The sequence below is a fragment of the Paroedura picta genome, chromosome 1 (assembly GCF_049243985.1).
Source record: "Paroedura picta isolate Pp20150507F chromosome 1, Ppicta_v3.0, whole genome shotgun sequence".
NCBI classification, from domain to species: domain Eukaryota; kingdom Metazoa; phylum Chordata; class Lepidosauria; order Squamata; family Gekkonidae; genus Paroedura; species Paroedura picta.
In genome coordinates, this window is record NC_135369.1 from 57,270,406 (window position 1) to 57,291,950 (window position 21,545).

A 21,545-nucleotide genomic window follows, 5' to 3' on the forward strand; every position below is an offset into this window, starting at 1 on the left:
ATGTTCAGATTCATGAAGCGGACGGAGCCACAAAGGGAAATGTACATAGGGCACAGAAGGTATCTGAAGTCACAAATCTATTTGCCGTTCTATGCCCGGCATTCAGAGATCATGTTTAAATGTACTAGTCCCTCCCCCCCTTCCCTTTTTTGGACTGTTTCAATTGCCTTCCCTTCTTCCAACAGCTGTGACAACTGTTAAAACAGTCAGTAAAATTAAGTCCGCTCTATAATCCTTTAGTCAATGTTACATTTTAATCAGAGGTTGGAGGAGATTTCATATTATGAGCACACTGTTTCATTTAGAATGAATAAATTGAGACACATATGTCTAAATCAGCAAATATATTTATTGCATCTGCTTGGCTATTAAATGGTATGGGAAATTATTAGCATTACGGTTTCGCTGAAAAGGCAAAAGCCTGGGTCACAGCTGGCTTTAAGTTTTTTGCATTCTTTAACTCACACTATCCAGATATCAAAGCATACCTAGTGATGGTCAGGCAGAGGTCTGCATGTTCCCCAAACGTCCTGTCAATTTTTAGTTTGATGTTCTCCCCTCATACTCCACCATAAAGTGGAAACTATAGAAATCGAATAATCTGTTACTTTCAACTCATCCCATAACAGCCTTCATAGTTCCATGTGCATCAAATATCACAAAGCCAAAGCACAATTACTAGCAATATTAATACCATGTAAGACTCTGTGGTTTATTAATTGAGATAGAGCGAGAGATGTGTTGCTGGCCATTAGATGGGTCTGCTTGTCCACTGAACCACAGATCCATCCAACCATACATCCGGAAGACTTTTAGCAGAGGGGTGTGTGTATGTGGGGAGGGGCATGTAGGAAGCTAAGTGTGTGTGTGGGGGGGGGGGTTGTGTGTGTGCATACAGAATAGTTTCTACCTTCCACTGGAGCCAAAAAGGCACATGCCCTGATTTCATTTAAATGCACCTACTTTAAGAGGCTTATCAAAACTAATCATTCAAATTAGCTCTAAGACGGTAAATTCAAGAAAGCTCCTTAAAAAAGAACATCTTCCTAACTTTAGAATCTTGCCCCTGCCACCTCCCCCACCAAAGATTGCCTCCCATTTCAACTTGGAGTGGTGACGATTGCACTAATATACAGAGATTAGAAGAGTTTAGACACAGTGTAGATAAACTTACAGAGTCCTGATCTATAAACCATCTCTCAGTGAGAGTGCTTGCTTACTACTGTTTGTTTACTTTCTTTTGCAGGTGTACAAGAATTCCTGCCTCTTACCCCCCCCCCCCGGCCCAAGTTTTCCATTGATAAGTTATTTTATTGCCTATGTTGTTTTTTGGCATCCTATGCACTTTTTATACCAGGCTTAATTGCATCTAGCCACTGTTAACATGCAGACACTAAGGACAGCTAGTGGGCATATAACACAATACACTGTCACTTGCTTGTACAGTGTCAGCACACAATCTGTTTAGAACCAATGACTGCATGGTTATTCAGCCCAAAATTAAGTTTACAACCTGTCTAAGTTCCAGAAAGCTTAAATCATTATTGGATCTCCCCCTCCCCCATAGAACACAGAGGCTCTGGGAAAGCATGCACTGCACCATGTGGCATTTACACAAAATGTATAGTCATATTTTTATAAATTAGTACTTTCCTGTGGCAAATAAAGTAATACTAAATAATAAGCAAAGAAACCATAAAATGTGTGCTGCCAAATGAGCAGTATTCCATTTTTAAAGGGATAAACTAAAAAAAGTGCCCCCCCCCCCCCAATTTAATAGACTTATTGCTAGTAAATGACTGGAACATTACGTTAGACCATGATTGCAGAGCACTGCTCTTAATGTGGGGTTAAACAGCTGGGCTGTTCTTTCTTCTAACTGCACATGGCAGACGAAGAAAAAAAATCCAGAAAGATCCAAATTTTCCACAACCTGCCAAGGTTGTAAATCTTGTTTGAGAAGATACCCTTGTTAAAGTATCTTTGGGGAGGGGGAGAAAATGTGCTTCCTGAAAGGTCTATTTTAACAATTCACTCTGCATTTGCGCCAAGTGCCTATTCTTAGTACCTGAATAAGAAGGGACTGTCACTCACCCAGCTGTTTTACTGACAGTCCCACCGCTTCGCCTCAAAGGTAACATTGTCGGGGAGAGAACAATTCTCCACTTATTGAATTAGCAGATAAAGCAGCGCACAAAAAGAGACAAGACAGACACGAACGGCCCCACTCATGCAAACAGAAGTCAGAAGCAGCATAAACGTTGGTCGTTGTTGCTTCTCCCCCAGCCCCCAGCCCCGGTTTTAAAAAAATCATCAAGTGAAGGAAAGAAAAGCAAAGGGGGTTGGAGGGGAAAGAAGAAAGGTACCTACTCTTCTTCGTAGTGCAAGGAAAAAGACTCAGGAAGGCAAAGTTCTACCGAATCCATGTGCGCTCGGCAACCATTATTTGTGCACCCCAGCTATAAATCAAAGTTTCCTTGACAGAGCACAGTGCAATTAACACAAATGTTCTCCTGGTGACAAGCCTATAGGCACGGCCAGTGGGGACCAAAAGCTCTCGCACTCGCCTAATCAAGGACTTAAAGCCCCGATTGGAGCTTATAAATATGAAGTAGGGCTTTACATATGCAGTCCCACTGGCCCAGGCGGGAAGCGGATTGGTAGGGCAGGAGCCAATCAGCGCCGGAGAGGACAGAGGCAGCGCGCATTGAGCGGCGCTCGCCAGGTAGAGCTGGGCGGAGGGGACGGGGAAGGACCGAAAGCGGAGCGCGCGGGTCGCGAGGGGGGTTTGCAGAAGGGCGCTCCGAGCCGGGCCCGCGACTCCTCGGCGACTCGCTTAGCTCGTGAGGTGTCTGCCGCCTCTTTAAAGCAAAGGCGCTCGGGCAGGAAGGAGCGCAGCCGGCCGCCCTTTATTTTGTTGTGGAGATGGAGACGTCGTCATAAGGGATAAGTTTGCGCCGTCCTCGGGGCCGCCGCGTTGTCCGCTGCTGTGTGTCGGGGCTCTCGTGCGAGGCTCACGGCGCTGGCCTCCCCCCAGGCATGCTCGCGCGGGCCAAGCGGCGCACGTCGGCCCGGGGGAGCCGTCCGCCTGAGACATCCCCGAACTTGGACGTCAGCCGCCACTTAACCTAATGGGACCTTTCCGAGTAAACTTGCATCGGATCAGCCGACTGCTTTCCTTTTCAGGAAAGGGGGGGGGGGGATCACACTTGGATTTAATGGGATAGAAGTTCCTGAAAGCTGGTTTGGGAGCTATTAGGCATACCGCAGTCTGAAACATAATTAGGTAGCGGTAAGGCCCATTGGAATCTGCATCACATGCCTGAGCATAAACGTGGACTGGATAATTTTCTGTTTGTGTTATCTTCATGGCACTCGCCTAAACTCTGCTTTATACCTTTTTTTTTTTAAAGCTAGGGAAATGAATCAATTGCTGCCTATGGAGAACAGTTAACACTAACTGGGGGGGAGGGGCCAGCAATAATGCAGAATCAAGGTGCATGCACTTCCGTTACCTATGTATCAATGATATTACTGTAGGCACACCGCTCTTCATGAAAGCTAAAGGGAAACACTTGATCAATATCTTCTATAACTTTTTTTCCTTGCTGGAACCCTTGTCCCATTGAATTAAAGGAAATATACTCTGGCATAAGGCAGCAGGGTAGTCTTGAGTAGGTTTGAGAGTGCGTCCTTTCCATAATATTGTGGGTGTCATGCTGTGCACATTTACTTGAGTAGAAGTCCCAATGAAGTTAGCAGATACGCTGCTGAATAAAAAGGCTGGGGGTGGGCTAGACATTAGTTTGAAAGTTAATGCTGCAGTTTAACTATCCGCCCCTTGAACTTCATATATATATATTAACATAAATACGTTGACAGCAACCTCAAGGATATTTATTGTCTGCATGGTTGAAAATGCATCCTATTATTTCCATACATATCTGCAGGATTAACTCTGTTAATGCACCACAAGCCACCGCGCATCAAAACTACTGATCAAACCCATTTCATGTAAATAAATACATTAGATTTCAGGCAATGTCAATTCAGCGCTTTAAAAGGTGTGCCACGATTTATTTTTGGGATACCACTTTGTTTTAAAGTGTTCTTTGTTAACCTACTGCTTGGTTTGTTGAAGATGGTATCTGCTGAAAATAAAGTTTCTTCATATGGTCAGGAAATAATTGATGCAGCCTTAACAGTGAAAAACACAAAAATGTAAATAATTCAGCTGTGCTGTTTGTACCATTCTTTTTTCCTGACAGAAGCACTCCATGATGCAAATGGCATAATCTTTTAGATGAAAACAAATCAGTGCACACCCTTAGAATGCATTAATGCCATTCACAAATGAGAATACAACAGCTGTCTCCAAATCTATTTGACGGCTTTTGCCCAAGTAAAATGACATAGAAGACAAATACATGTAAGTACAGTGGACATGCTTGCATCTCTTTGTTTTGTCAAACAACTTCCAGTGTGTCCTTTGCTTATTCCCTTGTACTGTGTTGAATCTGGTTCTTGTACATGCAGGAAAACATACATGTCAGCCTACATATGAGTGCAGAGATCAACAACCCACATAACACAAACTAAGGCTTTCGCCACTGAGGAAAAGTAGATAGTAAAAACTTAATTACCGGTAGCATTATGCTGCCTGTATTGCTAAATGTGGACTCTAATTAAGATGTAAATTTGGTTCTGAGGAGTGAATTAAAAGCACTCTGAGATGCATCCCATCAACCATTCCAGAGATTTACTAAACAAGCAAGAAATAAAAGGCTCATATTAGACCCTAACATATTTTCTTTTAAAAAATTCACTGTTAATGAAGATGTACTACATTTTCATTTCACTTACAGGTAACCACAATCTGTATTTCTCCAACATACTGAAGTTCATTTATTAAAAAATTCAATATACTGAAACTACATTCTTGTTCTTTCTATTTACATGTATGTTCAATAGTTATTTTGACATGTGTTTGAAAATTGTATAGGCCATGTATCTATGTTTAAGCATGATCCTTCCCTAGCTGGAAAAAAAATTATAAGCAGTAAATGTCTTTTGACACACAGCATCATGATTATTTAAAATCTTAATTAGAAAAAATGAATTTACCTCATATTTTTCTTAATTTCATTACAGCACAATTATAGTTCCTGTGGAAAAATCTTTGTAATACTGCCTTTTCTTTTGCACTGACTTCCCATCTGCTATACTTTCCTTGTCCACATAGTTTTCCTTTGCTTGTCCATGTCACCCCCCCCCCAAATTAACTATTGCTATCTTTCCACCAGACACCTTGCAAGCATCTGTCTTCACTGATGGTGCTGCCACTTAGAAGACCACAGCCGTAGCATAATTTGCATTCATAAAATGCAGTTGGCCTGTTCCTCTGGGACTGAAAATGTCACCTCTGCTAGTCCAGGGCCTGGAATTTCAGCTGCATTCTTGAACTTGTGTTGCCCAGTTACTGCTTGGTTATTTTAATACACAATGAAATAAATGAAGCAGATTACCCCGTATTGTTAGTGATTTACTTTTATGAAAAATACCTGTTCTGTTAAAAGAATATTAAAAAAAAAAGTTTAGTAGGGGGAAAGTGTGTTACAGAATTTGCAGAAGACATAAGTCAGATTTGGGCGCTTTCTTGTGCTTGCTTGTCTACACTAATGCGATATCAAAAGCTTCCGTCTAAAACCTTACCTCAAGGACTGTGCACAAAGCAACAGTAATAGAATCAGGGCTGGAAGTGCGAGAGGAGCTGTCATGAGTATCTGCACCAGTCAATGAGCACTGCTGAGCAGTGTCTACATCTTTACATCCCTCTATGTGTATAATTATCTCCATGTAGAGTACTGTACATCTTTAAGCGCCTTCACACTTAAGTGCTACAGACATCTCATTGCATCCCAATTGCCAGACTACTAAACCATAGCTACCTCAAGGCTACTGAAGTAAAGATCCAGTGGCACTTTGCAGAAGCAGTACAGTTAATTATGCCAAGTACATATTTACTTAAGGAGCACTGGAGGGGGCAAAAAAAAAAAAGCCTAGATGGAATATCTGTGTCATCCTTTATGCCCTCACAAACATTCCTTCCACCTCAACATTTCTTCAATTAAGGTTGCATTAAATCTTGTAAGCCACCCTAGTTGTATTAAATGAATGATGATGGATTAAAATAAAATGTTTCCTGTGTTTAGCATAATGTGACATAAGTGGTCAAAAAGATGTCAGAACAACATATTTTAAACAATGCTAACGAGCAACAGTCATGGGACCCGGGGAGGAAAACCCTCGAAAGCCCCTGTGCTGCAATTTCTTTGATTCCCACAGTCCCATCTGCAGCTACTGAGAGTTGTTTAAAAGTCATTAGGACTAAAGTATTAAACTGTTTTAGAGTTTTGAAATTTGTCTTTTATACTACGCCAGAAGCACAGTTCATCTTTAAGTACAATGCAAATCTTCTCCCTCTTCAAAGCTAGTAACAATCTCTCTCTGAATTTCTTTTGCATGCTTCTATACACTTTGGCAAATGGTTGTAGATTACTACTTTAGAACCATCTGCTGCTTTCATTTATATTTAGCAGAAGTAATGACCACCCTGCCTGTATTTTAGGCAACAACCCACAACATTAGAATTTGTTTTCAGTATTAGCCATTGATAAACATACACCTAGATTTGTGCATGCACACAAACACACCATTTTCCTTTTCTTGTTCTTTTAAATGGCAGTATACAAAATATAGCAAATATTCTACCATCAGTGCAGTACAATATATTACTCTAACCAGAACAGCTATGCAATGCATCAAGGGTGTCTACTATTAGCAGTTTGCTGGAGAACAAACCCTTCTTACACTGCTGCAAGGAACATTGGCTCAGTTTAGCTTGACACCATACACAAAAGAGGAGGATGGTATGATCGCACATGTATTGCCCATGTGGGAGGAAAAGTTTATTCTTGTTAAAACCAGTATATAACCAAAACACAGAGTTCCACAACCCCTCGTTACAACATCAAATTCTTTTCCTACCACATGGTTCCTCAGAGAAGCGCAGTGTTACTGTCTCAGACAGCCAAGGAGAAGATGACTGAGGGGATTCAGTCACCCTGTTTAATTAATACAGGATTATTTCACTTTCATTTTGTGAAGCTAATAATATGACTGGTGGAATGTCAGTAAAAATTAAATCATAAACTACTGCAGTGCTGAGGGGAATGCTTACTTCTGTTGTGGGGGATTCCCAGTGGAAATCTTGAAAAATCTTGTACATATTTACACTGGTAAAGGACCACATGCTGTTACATGGGATATTGAATGATTTCAAGAATCCATATGGCATATAACAGAGTTAACATTTTACAATTGTACATTAATATGTTGGTTGAAGGTTTGTATTAAAGCACGACATACTACAGAAATAAGTACCTTCAAGGTCAGCACTGCTTTTTGGACAATCTTAGCTGCCATTATATTATGATAATCATTCTTTACATATTCATATAGAAAGGGCAAAATAGGCTTTTCATGAGAAAGACGATTGTGATGAACATCAATCCTAAAAGGGGAAAAACTTGTTTTCTTTCATTGGTAATTGTCGTGGTTCGGTCCTTGGTGGCTGGGGAACCGGACCGAACCCCGCCATCAGAGGCGCCCGCGATCACGGAGGTAGGGCATGGTGATCATAGGCAAGCCGGCAGCTGGGCGCCCCACCCGATCGTTGAGGTGGCAATGGCCGCTAAAGAACCTCAATGTCCCCCTCCACCTTTTGACAAGGGCCCGGAGATGGCCCTTTGTTCCAGGAAAATGGGCCATCAGGAACCCCGGAAAACCTCGCATATGTGCATGAGTCATGATTGTATCAGCATGTTCCCTCCGCAAGTACTGGGTGGGGCAATACAGCCTAAGGAGGTGGGTTTTGTATAAAAGGGAGCTTCCACCTGGAGTTCGGTGGAAGCTCTTACTCCATACCAGCGGACTCCACGTTGCTGAAATAAAGCTTGTTCCTGTTGTATCGTTCACCAGGCCTGGCGTGACGTTTTCTTCAAAGGGGCACCCTGGTTTTTCAGTTAGCAAGCGGGTCCCCGACAGTAATAAACTACTCGTCCTTATTGGTTCTATGGTGCTTTTAGAAATAGACACATTATTTAGTTTTAGAACTGTATTTTATACTTCAATGAGAAAGCAATTGTTTATTGTCTCACATGAATTTAAACTGATCCATCTTTTCTTCCATTCTATGAATAAAAACAGTATCAACAGGCAGGCACCAGCAGCCATTCTGGAACAAGATTATTAGTGTAATTCTGACTAACTGTGGGCAAGATCTGATGTCTTCCCTCCTCTCCACAGCTTCCTACCTAACTGGAAGCTCAAGGCACTAAAAATAGAAAAGAAGATGGAGTGCAAATATTTCCCCAGTGAAAACACCAATAATCTTTACTGTGAGCTGACACGAATTGCTTGTTACACTGCCCTAGGATATCATGGCCTGAAGCGACAGCATGCACACACACAGAGAAACACACTCAAAGACACTAGATATCTCTAATGCCTCAGTTCAGTGTAATTTTATGTGCATTTTTCAAGGGTCCTCTGAATAATTAGGAATAGTTCTAGTTGATACAACCACCACCCAAAACCCCATCATATGTAGCCTGCTAAGATATTCCTCCTAAACATTTCTGCTCATCTTTCTGTCCTTTACCTCTTCTTCTATTCACTTTTCCTTGGCATTTTTTTATTAATGTTATTGTTGCTATTACTGTCCAAGCATAAGCTGATTCACAAGGGAGCCTGTGTAATTTAACCCCTGAAGCGCTAAATTTCTTCACATGTGCCAAAGACACAGGTTTGTTGTTGCCTCTAGCAATATCCCGGGAAGACGAGTGATGGCGGTGTCATATCATCATATAGTGACTTAATCTACTGCGACACCCTGGGAATGGGCAACTGAAAAGATTTACAGAAGGTGGGTTTTACTGCATGCAAAAGCAGCATTCCCATTCTCCAACAAACCAGAGTCACCTGGATAAAACTGGAACAAATTGCATCTACTCATCATTCCAGTTTCAAATATTAAGTGTCATGTCACCCAATCCTATTTCACAAAAAGAGATTCTGATGCAGGTTACCATTCCAAAATTATTTTTTGTAACACCCTCATTTCTCCTTTACTCTGTTTATGGTACCTGATTAACAAGCAGTGGGAGGGTGCTGAATCGCTGACTGGTACAACCTTAGGGAGCTGACTGTCCACATACTAAAGGAAAGAGTCTTATTTCAGTTCTCTTTTTAAATGGGTTGCCGAGGCAAGTTTAAAGAATAACTTAAAAAGCAGCATTTCATGATGGGAAGGAAATTATAATCACGTTTCAATATATAGCTAGTAAATATTGGTGTTCAATGGAGATTGAGTATTGCACTGGGCTACAAACACTGCACAGAGTGACAGACACAAGTGATCTCAAGATCTAGGCCCAACATCTGCCTTACAGAAGATATTTCCCTAAAGAACTTTATTTTAAAACTAGCAAGGAAGCCCATTGCAACCAGGAATGCAATAGGCACTAGGACCCAGGGGACACTGGCAGGTGCAGATCTCTCTCTCTCTCTCTCTCTCTCTCTCTCTCTCTCTCTCTCTTTGTGTTTGTGTGTCTCCCTCTCCATGGCAGCAGGAGCCATAGGAGGTAATCAGGGCTGTTTGTAGCAGGGAACGAGGGCTCATTTGGGTGGCTCTCTCTGCCTGTCTCTCTCTCTCTCTCTTTCTAAGCAGGAGCCATAGCTGGTAATCAGGGCTCATTAGCAGTTTGGCAGGGCTCTCTGTGTCTCTCTCTCAGGCGCTGGCTCCTACAGCGTCTAAGAGCAAATTGGCTAGCATCCAGGGAGGGAGGGTGGGAGCTGTAGATGCAGGGCCAATCAGGGTGTGGCCAACTTTGCTAGCCACACCCTCATTGGCCCTATTCCAACTCAGACACCTCGGACCGTTCCACACTCCAGGCTGTTTCACAAATATTGAGAGGAGGAACAATGGATAAGGATGTGTGCATCACCTTTTAGCCATGTATATGTACTCATGCTGGCACTATTGCAGCCTATGCTTATGATGCCTGTGCTTGACAACTAGGCAGCATCCCTGGCAACAAGTTTAGTGTTATAAGAATGTAAAAAAAAGCCTGCTGGATCTGACCATCTGGTCTCTTAGTGACCAATCAGATACCGCCAGAAGTATATAAACACAGCCTGAAGACAAAAGCCGAGCACCTAGTATTTAGAGATACACTTGTCTTTCAAATATGAATAATAATGGTTGATAGGCCTATCCTGGAAATAAGTCAATTGCTGTTTAAAGAAAGGCCTTGTAGTTGTCATGCTAAAGCAAAGGATGCTAAAGCAAAGGAAGGAAAGTTATCTTCACAGCGATATAGTGACTAATATGTGGACATCTGTGAATGGTGCCACTGATGTTGATCATACTTGTATCTGGTTAGGCATTTGTTCTTATAGCAAGAACAATGTCCCCCACCCCCATCCCTGACTCATAATTTAGAAGTGCAGTACTTGCAGGATTTGAATGTAAATTGGGGAAAGGGGTGTTGCATTTGAAGCTTTACAGGTTTCTGAGAAAGAAATTATTCAAGCATTTTACATGAGAACTACATTTTAAAAATTATGAGTTCCTGCAACTACACTATTGGATTATAACAACTCAGGGCCTTTCAAATGAATAAAGTGTATTCTTGAACAACATATTGGACACAAAAGGTCTGTAAATACTATTACTATGCATTTCGCATGCTTATTGTGGCATGTGCAATGAAGACATTCACTTTATATTTTAAAAAAATCCCAGAACTGGTCCAGAAAGGAGTAAATGAGTGAATATAATATGATTTTAAAACACCCACAAACCTTTCCATTGTCGCCTAAGTTTTGGTCCCACTGCTAGATCATTTCTATCGACTAGACAGTTAGTCTTGTTCAATTATGCAATCGTAATCAATAGACTTAACTCTATGATGTACAACTGCTATACCTATCCTACCCAACTTAATTCATATCTGTAGTAATTTTTAAAAGTGTTCCGTTTCTATCATCATCATTAATAAAGAGAGCTGGGTTTCTGGAAAATTATATCTGAATAGCTCCCCCCCTTTCCTGGTTCATGGTAAAGCATAAACTCTGCATGCAGAAAGGGCAAGGTTAAATCCATGGCACCTCCATGTAGAAGGTGCAGATAATGGGGGAACTGTCTTGAGACTCAAGAGAGCTGTTATCAGTCAAGGTAGACTATAGTGATGTTAATACCTAATTGTTTGACTCAGAAGCCCTGTTCACATGTTCAGTGAATGCACATACACCTGTTTGTATAAAAGAGCCAAGACTGTTCACTGTATAAATGTGGGGGAGGTAAACAACATGTTCAGCTGTGCATGCACTGAATATATACCGTATGAATTACTCAACACACTTTAAAGAAAAATGAAGTTGACATCAAGTGTACATTACACGATATACACAATCCCTCATATACAGAGAATGCATGGAGAGGGAGAAGGAGTAAGAATGCCAGCCTTGACCCCCTCTGTGGCATTCCTGGATCATGAACATGGCGCTTATTTCCCCCCAAGCTCCCACCAACGCTCACACTGTAGCCATATCAACACTGCGACACGCAAGTCACCCAGCCAAATGTCTGTTCCCCAATTAGATGGGTGTACGCTGTCTTCCCTAAAAAGGGCTTGCTGTCTGTGGTTGATGTCTGGGTGGTATATAACCCCACCCTTGCTACTGGCTATAAAATGAGCTACAGCCTTATTGGCCCTCCGCCAGGCCAAATCCACTCGCTCTGGGGATATAGCTTCCCGCCAAGTACACCATTCAAGGAGACTGGACAATAAGACGGTGACTTCAGGCATCTCCTGCACTTGTTGCAGATTGTGTATCACAGACTTGGAGAGGCACAGTCCGATGATCTCGGGAGCATTGGTGGGAGATTGGAGGAAAATATCCCGTCCCCCAAGCTGAGTGTCAGGTTTAAGAATGGGTAGGATCGTGTTGGGGAGGGCCAAGCTTGTATGCTAGCCTCCCCAAAGTACGAGGGCTCCTGTAGGGGGCTGTATGGGTGTGGGCCAGGAAGCACTTCACTAAGGGATGAGAGGAATATAGTGTGACCCACATTTCCAGGTGGCTGGGGAGCCTCAATAAAGGTGGACACCTATCGGGTTCCTCAAGTCGCCACCCTCCATGGGATGGCAGGCTTTGTGTGGCTCTTCAAGCTTAGCCTGCTATCCAGTTTTGCCCATGCAGTCCACTGTTCGCAGGTGGGCAGATTTCCTCCCCATGTGGCGCCAGGCTCATGTCTATTAAACCTGTGGCCATGTTTTGCCAAAGGTACGTGTGAACTATATTCCCCTAAACAAGCAAGAGTGACGGGGACTTACCCCACTGCTGTGGGGATGCACGGATGAGGAGGACTCATTCCATGGGCTTCTCCACATGGTGGCAGCATCCCCTGGCTGCAGCTGGCTAGTGTGCACAAGATCTGGGGGAGGGGGGCGGGCACTCACCTTTATAAGGGAGCACTCGGTAAAGAACATCTCCTCTACATCAGATTCAACAACACTATATCTATATGATGTACATATAAACATCACTCTACACAAGAAGCCTCCTGATCACTAAGCAATAATATTTTAGCTAGAACACACCTGATGGTCCCTTAGGATACAGACAGGTGTCTTCACAATTATACCAAGCATACCTAAAACTACAATTGCCCCAGGAGAAGTGAAGAGTCACTTTCTACAGCATAAGTCAAGCAGGAAAAACAACAGAATATCTCTAGTTATTATCCTCCCTGCTAAAACCTTTTCACTGCAACTTGTGCTGGAAGACAATTGTGTCCTTGGAAGTAGGCTACTTGCTTATAAAAATCCTCCAAAACTGAAGCAGTTACATCCCATCGATAATTGACCACCCAGGATTGATATCAATGAAAGGACTAGCTTGTGTAAAATACTGTGTCCCAGGACCTGGCATCATCATACATATTTAGGGTCGCCAGCTCCAGGTGGGGAATACCTGAAAATGTGTTGAGTGAAGCCTGGGAAGGGATTGGTTTGGGGAGGGACCAAGCTATAATGCCTTCCAAAGCAGCCATTTTCTCCAGGTGAAGATTGCCTGGTGGTCAGCTGTGATAGTGTGAGATCTCCAGCTACTACCTGGAAGTTGGCACCTATTCACTTGCACATATTCTAATTTACCCTTTGTTGTTATATGAAATGAATGCCCTGCTGCCATTTACATTAGCCAAACTTGCACATTTCAAGCACTCTCAACTTTCAAAGAAACAGCAGTCAGGCCTAATTGCAAGAAAATAATAAATTGATATAAAACAGACATCGAAACACTTAGAAACAAGGGGGTAGGGGAAATCTCACCCTTTCCTGTACATTCTGTGACAGCTTTAAATGCTGTAGTACTTGAGCACAAGAACTCGGCGTGAAGCTGCTAGGTTGGAATTCATGCATTCTATGAAAATTTGGGATTTCTCTCATTTTTTTTGACTTATTCCTGATTTTCTTAACAGTCAACATGCCTTAAATAATAGATTTCCTAGGGAGGTTACTGTTTTCATCAGTGGTGCCGCTGGTTGTGTCACAGCACTCCCTTTTATCAAAAATGAACACACTCTTAGAGAAAGAGTGGTGACAGAGTCCATTGACACATGCAAGGTTGCTGAGAGAAGGGCCTCTTCCCCTGAATGGGGCCACAGATGTCTATTGTGGAGGGCTGATGTGAGCCCTTCCATGATTGCCTGACATTGCATGAGGGAGCCCAAAAGGGGAGCATCTTTGTCCCCTTGCCCAATCTGTTTATGAACCTTTGTGAAGTGCTATGTCACTTTCAAACCACACTACTATTGTTGGGCGCAAGAATGGCCACACCAATGCATATACACTAGGGCTTTTGCATTTTAAAACAAATGACACTAAAATATTGCTCTATCACCACACTGTTCGATAGGTTTAGCAGGCTCTCTGAGTTCCAAGCTTTTGTTTTTTTTAAAGTAGGTCTCTAGCCTTTGCCCTGGTAGATATAGATAAGAATACAGGCATATTTCTACCAGGGAGTGGGATAGAGATTTGTTTTGTTTTAAATGAAATCTGGGAATTCAAAGAACCTGGTAAACCTATTTATTCTGACATAATGGTTGGATTTTTAAAAATTAACATGAATTACTTGTCTTCAAATGCTTGTGCCTTTGTTTATATCCTTTTAAAATGGTGTCACTGTCCACTGGTCAGACCTAAGGACACTGTCACATCTAATTTGGCCCTCAGTATTGGAAATGTAAAGAGCCTCTTGTGGCGCAGAGTGGTAAGGCAGCCGCCTGAAAGCTTTGCTCATGAGGTTGGGAGTTCGATCCCAGCAGCCGGCTCAAGGTTGACTCAGCCTTCCATCCTTTCGAGGTCGGTAAAATGAGTACCCAGCTTGCTGGGGGGTAAATGGTAATGACTGGGGAAGGCACTGGCAAACCACCCCGTATTGAGTCTGCCATGAAAACGCTGGAGGGCGTCACCCCAAGGGTCAGACATGACTCGGTGCTTGCACAGGGGATACCTTTACCTTATTGGAAATGTACATGATGGCCTTTAGGTGCTTCTTTGTGGAAGATAAGCACTTGGTAGCTGCGGCTTCCAAATTTTTCTTTACTTCGCAAACTGAGACGGAGCACTGAAAACCATCTCAGGTCCCAAGAATAAATATAGCAGAATAAAAAGTTGGCACTAAAGTTTCAGCATCACCTCATCCATACTGTGGTTTTGAAATGCACACATACCTGCTATACCTCATACTAAGCAATTATCTGTAAGTTCATAACTTTTAAAATCACAATGCAATCTTACACATAGCTATTCCAGCCTTAACCTATTGAAATAAATTGGCTAAGACTGGAGTATCTGTGCAAAGGATCAAGCTTCTAGACACATACAGATAAATACGTGTACAGAGCTGAACAATTTGTAAGAAAATCTTTCAAACCAATTCATTGCCGCCCCCCCCACCCCCCACTATTTTGTTATCTGAGAAGGTATTAACAATAAACTTCTTCTTAAAGCCTTATTGTCTGTTCCTTTTGTACTGTTTACGTTTATTACTCATCATGTTTTAGAAATGACAAAGTCTTTATACAATAATACTTTGGGCAGTAAAACAAGAATGAGTTCTCATTCATTGTGGTCTAAATATATTTCTGAAGTCTTATTGAGTTAGTTGCTTGCACAGCACACTTTAAAACAAGTAATTCTATTACAATTTGTAAAAGCAGAAATAGTTTAAAAAATAAAATGCGAATATACAGCTACTTAGAAGGCTGAGGTTCAAGATGAAAAGACCTCCTGGTCTTTCTACCAGCTTGTACAGTACCTCTGTTTCCTCCATAGACTGATGTGTAAATCAGGCTACAGCCACAGTAGGCGCCTGGCGTCCATGTTTTCATGACTTCAGTAAGGTTAGTCCTTGCCTGCTAAAACTTCATGGGGCTGCATTCTTTTTACAATTCATTGCCCTGACCTGTGCAATTTTTAAAAACACCTTCACTTTGGGCTATGCACATGAGAACACTGCTATTTTTACTTTGGCCCAGGACAGAATGGTGTTTTTAGCCGCTATGATTTCTGACTGTGAGCTCCATATTCTCTGAGAATTGTATTATATGTATTGTTTGGGGCTTCACTTTTTATGACCCAACCACCATCTGTCTGACCTTTATTATATCTTAAATCAGATGCTGAAAGTTTTTTTTTGGGGGGGGGGGTGTATTATTTACTTGAACACTGAAGACAACCCCCTGGTTTGAAATATGTGTAGCCATTAAAGTCATTCTTGCGAACTGTATGTGCAACATTTCATAGGCTGCTATAAATGTGGATTGATGTTTTTAACAATATTTTTGTTTGCAGTTTTCAATCCTACTTGTGTACACTAGATAATAAGTAATTGTCTAATTTTCAATTTGCTCAACCTTTGGGTTCCTAGCCTGATATTTCAGGCTTGGCTTTGGTTCCCTTTTGGTCTTCATTAAAAAAGGTTTTGTACATGGGGTCTGCTATATAATGGAAGGCCAACAATGAAAAGTCCAATCAGGCTACCAAATTATCAAACAGTACATAGAAAACATTCCCCGAGTATACAGCTGTAATCCTATGCCGAGCAAATCCCCTCTATGTCCATTCATTTCAGCATGCATAACCTGGAGTTTCTCTGCATAGGACTGCACTGTTAGTTTAAGTTGTTCAGGTAGCACTTGATAAGGGGGTTAAAGCTGGCTCTATGTAACAATCAAGGCATCTTGTGAGAAAGATATGTTTTCTTTCAGACAGCCCTTTCTTTAATCTGTTGCTAATTATAAAAAAAAAACCCAAAACAACCAAGCATCTATGGGGATTTTCTTACAACCAGGAAACCAGTAAGGAAAAGTAGCAGCAAATCTCTTTTCCCCACACCCACACCAACATAGACCCGTATATCACATTTGCATTTCTATTCAGCTGCACTGTCTGACAATGAAGCAAATGGGTTTGCCTTATCTGTACAATTCTGGACAACAGAGATTTCTAAGACATACAAAGGAACAGCCTTACTATGCAGCGTTCTACACTTTCCACTGAAGCCCCCCCAAGATCCTGTGGGGAATGCTGTCACATAAACACCTGTCCCTCCTTTAAAACAAAAATCTTCAACCTGTCATATGTCATGGGGGGGGGGAAACTAATTTAAAAACAAAACAAATATTCAGCATGAATTCCTTGACACAAGCCAAAAATTAAGACTCTAGGGTTAATGTTTTAAGGTTAATGCTAAATGTAATTCTATAAGCCAAGAGTATGAAAACCTCATATGATTCTAATAAAGTGTCTGCCCCCCCCCAGTCATTCTCACTGTAGAAAAATGCGATCTACATAAAGAAACTAGTTAAACCTGCCAATTTGTGGAAGTTTTTATCACATAAAGTTTAGAAAATGCAATCAAGATCTTTCACAGTATTTCACAGTCATGTGAAAAAATTTCCATCTAATGCCTTTAAAATTAATATCTTCCTGCTGATAAGTAAAAAATGATACCAGTCAGGCACTGTGAAATCTCAATATCAGCTTTGTCTTATGCTGAAACTTATACTAGCTATAAAAGACTAGGGCCTATAAAGGCAAGAAAAGTTCTAATTAGACCTCTTTAAACCATCCATGCTTTATACTCTGATCATGTTAGTTCTCTAATATGTATGCTCAAATTGGCATTTTTAACTTTAAGTTTCCCAGGAGCAACTGACAGGGGGGATTTTGGGCTGCACAAGTATGGAGGAGAGTGAGAAATACATGCTATCTTCCATCTTTTGGCATTTTATGTAATTTTCAAGATATTCTCCAAAAATATTGAGTTCTTCTATAAGGGTTTTCTGATTAGAAAGATGAGTAAAAGTGAACAATCTTTTACATAAAGATAGTGCTGGGCTACTTTTAGGGCATTTCCGCATGGAGGGGTAAAATATGAGTGGCTTCCTGCTGGCAAACACGGGATGGTAAATCTCTTCACAGGGAGACCCACATTTTCCCTCTGCCCTGATGAGGCTTTTAGCCTCCTGAGGAGGCTGCAAAGGAAAACAAGGCAAACTTTTCCCTCCTTTGCTTAGCTCGTCAATCACAGGAAGCCACCAATCACAGCACAACAGTTATCTCGTGGACTTAAACATTCTTCCCTCCACCCCAAATTTTTTTAAAGACACTTGCACATTTCTATGTGGTAATGCCACAACACAGATGAATCTTTAATAAAATCCACACAAGCCCATTGCTATGAAGAAATGCCAGACCGATACAGCATTTCCCCACCCCTTTTGGGATTTTCCCCCCACTTTATTTCTGTCTGAGTGGATTTCTGAGATGCTGCACATTGTTCCTGGAACCCAAAAAGACATTTTGTGCTAATTGTAGGCTTAAAAACAAAGTGCACACATGGCTGAGTGATCGAGCCAAGGCAGCCAAATCACCCATCCACCCAATTTCCAGCTCATTTCCCACCTCCAGCAGATACAAATGGGACTGTTTTGCCTGCCCTGAGTTGTGAGAAGGCTGGACAGGTAGCTGAAGCCCAAAAAGACCTTTTGTGCTAATGGGGGGCTTAAAAACAAAGCGTACATGTGGCTGAATGATTGGGAGAAAGCTGCTAGATCATCCCCTCCCCGTTCCCAGCTCATTTCCCACTTCCAGTAAACGGGGCTGTGTTTTGCCTGCCTGATCCCAAAAAGACGGTGGAAGATTTTATTTCACCTTGTAAAATGTAGGTTTGTGTTCCTGCTGCAACATGGACTGCGCCATTTTTTAAAATTACTCAAAACAGGAAATGGAGTGGAGAGGATGGGAATGAGGGCGGGACAAAGCTTCTGAGACCATCACACATTTCCCCTTCCATACAGTCTTTCCCCAGGGTTTTCACTGGTGGCTCACCGGTGGTTTGCATATATTAAAAATGGTGGAATTGCGAGACACCTACTGGACAGCCTCAGAATGTTGGCGATGTCATGTGGAGGGGCTTAAATATGCCATCAACATTTAGAGGCTGCCCAGCTATATTCTGCATGTGCAAAAATGCACTTTGTTTATCTGGGACAGTAGCAAGGCCAAGAAGATCTAGCCAGTGTCCCATGGGAAGTGATCATGCACTCTCAAACATTCTCCAATACCCCTTCAGTGTACAGGGATTTGGTGGCAGCTGCATTAGATTTCCTGGCAGATAAAGCTAAGATAGAAGGTTTGAGAACCGCTCTCTTAGAATGTATTGAAGCACCATATATCCCTCCTTCCTCCCTGTCTTGCAATTAACTTAATAACAGAAGTTATTATGGCCTATGCCCCATACAAAGGCTTATGCTCTGTGGGTGATAACATATTGATCATTCCTGGACCCATGAAAGCATGACTGGCCTCAACCAGGGCCAGAGCCTTTTCGGTCTTGGCCCCGACCTGGTGGAATGAGCTCCCGGGTGAGCTGCAGGCCCTGTGAGAGCTTTTGGCATTCTGCAGAGCCTGCAAAATGGAGCTCTTCCACCAGGTCTATGGTTGACGCTGGTAATGAGGAAGATTGCTCCCCCCCCCCCCCCCCGGCAGCAGTTAGTTTTATGATCTTGACCTTTCTTTCCATCCCTCCAGAGACAGAAGTAGGGTGGGGGATGGGGGAGTTTTTTTGATTTCTCACTGCCATTTTCTTTGGCTTTTATTGTGTAAGTTGTCCATTTTAATGGGGACAAGGAAAACCTACCACTACCATGTACATAAAATGGTTGTATAATCTACTTCTTTGGCTAATGTTAGCCAAAACTCTTCTAGCCCAGCATACTGAACTTTTCGGCCCTGACCCTGTCCTGATGGAACATGCTATCTGAAGTGATCAGGGCCCTCTAGGATTTTAAACAATTTCAATGGGCCTGTAAAAGGGAGCTGTTCCTCTAGGCCTGCCACAAATCCACTCACAGTTAGAAAACCCCTCCAATGTCTGTGCAAACCTTATAGGAACAAATGTCAAAGTCGGTGGTTTTTATTATTTTATTGATGCAAGAAAGGTTTCATTATGATTGTTTTAAACCTTGTTGTCAGCCACCCTGAGCCTACTAGTACAGAAAGAAAATATTTTTAATTTATCTGACTATCAAGGATTGAGAGATAGGAAGGATGAGAGTTTCTGTAAACAAAGCAAGGTCCAATTCAGTTGATATGGCAAACATATTTATTGTAGTAGAGGGGGGATAGACAGAGAACATTATGGTACAATGGATATTCAGGGCCAATGAGATGCTGTGAATGAATATTTTTTTATTGGCAAATAGAAGTGAGGGGATTGATTAGAACAACTTCTGTCCTCGGATTATTTGGCTCCATGAAGCAGCAGGTGCAAAATGATGCAAAAAATGGTGCAAAAAATTACACCACTTTTGACCTCAAAAGTGACATCAGAGCTTTGTGTGATGCTCTAGGAATTTTCTAAATCTCTAAGATAAAAACAATGGAGAAATGGGAAATTCGTAGAGCATTGACAATAATGTGTCATCACTTCTAGTTCCAAAAGCAGAAGTGATATGGTGCTGCACATAGCTGATTTTTGAAATCTTTTTTTCACTCATTGCTTCCAAGAGTTACCATCTGAGGACTGGCAACCCTAGTTGAGGAGAACACACTAGCAAAGATAAAAGGCTAATCCTTTTCTTCTCCATTTTCGCAGTCTCAAACAGCATCGTGGACTCACACACACACACACACACTGTCATGATCCATAATACAAGTTAAAAACATGAAGTAACTTTTTGTTCTAGCTTAGTGTTGAGCTCCTAAAAACTCCAAAAATAGTATAATCCACCCTACCCAATGTAGGGTACCCATGGGCAGTTATAATAGAACGAGCTGATTGCAGAATTACCTACTTCTATTTTTTTTAAATTATCTACTAATTCGTTGCAGTGAAGTTTGATTTATTTTTTTAAAACATTTAAAATTCTGATTACTTAGTTATGAGTTTAAGCACTGAGGTACCACTTGCATTTTAATTAGTTAATATAAAATATATTGTTTTACTTGAAATAAATGGGGAAATAACTGCTTGGGCATTGGTAGTGAGGACTGAGAACTAATGCTGAAACACTAAGCTACATTTTGTCTTCAGGAACATTGTTGGGAGAGTTCTTGCTGCCATGTTTGTTTCAGCAAACAAGAAGCAAAGTAGGTAACTATTTTTCGTTGGAGTGCAGAAATTTTTAGATATTTGAAAAGCCTGATCCACAATCCAGTTAAAATAAAAATCTTGGATCTAGGCCTGTTTTATTCCATTCACTTCAACAAAACCCTTAAATATAAATACCCTGTCTCAGGATGGAAGCACACAAAGCACAGTCATATACATAAATATCCAAAAAAGGAGGGGATTTTAAAAATCCATAATTTGTCTTATATTTAGAACTGATGGAAATTACATTGAAAATCCCACTTTTTAAATCAAATTTGTACACCCTTATTTATGTATGGGCATCTTGATGACACCCATATTTATCTAAATGTTTATCTTATCCATTTGGTGCCTCTTAATAATTGTGAAACAGCCTTGGGGGATGAATGGACAGGCCTCTCCAGGGGCAATCAGGGTGCAGCCAGCTGCACCCTGATTGGCCCTGCCCCTACAGCTCCCCTACAGGGCCCCAGGTAAGACACTCTGCTGCAGGGGGAGGGAGCGCTTCCCAAAGGCCTGGAAAGCACACCCGGCGCCTCGCAGAGGCCCCGGGTGTGCTTTCCAGGCCCCTGGGAAGCCATCCGGCCAGGGGGGCCATGGGGGAGAGGGAGTGCTTCCTGGGGGCCTGGGAAGCACACCTGGGGCCTCAGCACTCCCTCTCCCCCACCCCTCCTCGCCCTCAGCGCTGGAAAGCTGCTGGGAAGCTCACAGGCAGGACCCTTTCAAAGCCCGTTCTTATGAAGGGGCTTTGAAGC

General features: G+C 42.0%; 1 protein-coding gene and 1 long non-coding RNA gene across 9 annotated transcripts in view; one reads left to right on the forward strand and one right to left on the reverse strand.

Moving 5' to 3' along the window:
* Positions 1-21,545, reverse strand: part of ESRRG (estrogen related receptor gamma) — a 619,420-nt gene that overhangs the window by 255,393 nt on the left and 342,482 nt on the right. Inside the window, exon 1 of one of the 8 annotated variants that reach the window (XM_077339331.1) lies at positions 2,371-2,578. The exons of 6 other annotated variants lie outside the window; for them this stretch is intronic. In XM_077339331.1, coding sequence (XP_077195446.1) covers positions 2,371-2,426 — 56 coding nt within the window. In that variant the 5' untranslated portion in view covers positions 2,427-2,578. Of the gene's footprint in view, positions 1-2,370; positions 2,579-21,545 lie in introns of those variants that run through there. One more of the 8 variants, XM_077339382.1, reaches the window with a different exon arrangement.
* LOC143837630 (uncharacterized) lies at positions 2,635-5,531 on the forward strand. Its single transcript, XR_013231039.1, has 3 exons — positions 2,635-2,725; positions 4,269-4,429; positions 5,304-5,531. It is a non-coding gene; the product is annotated as an uncharacterized LOC143837630 (long non-coding RNA).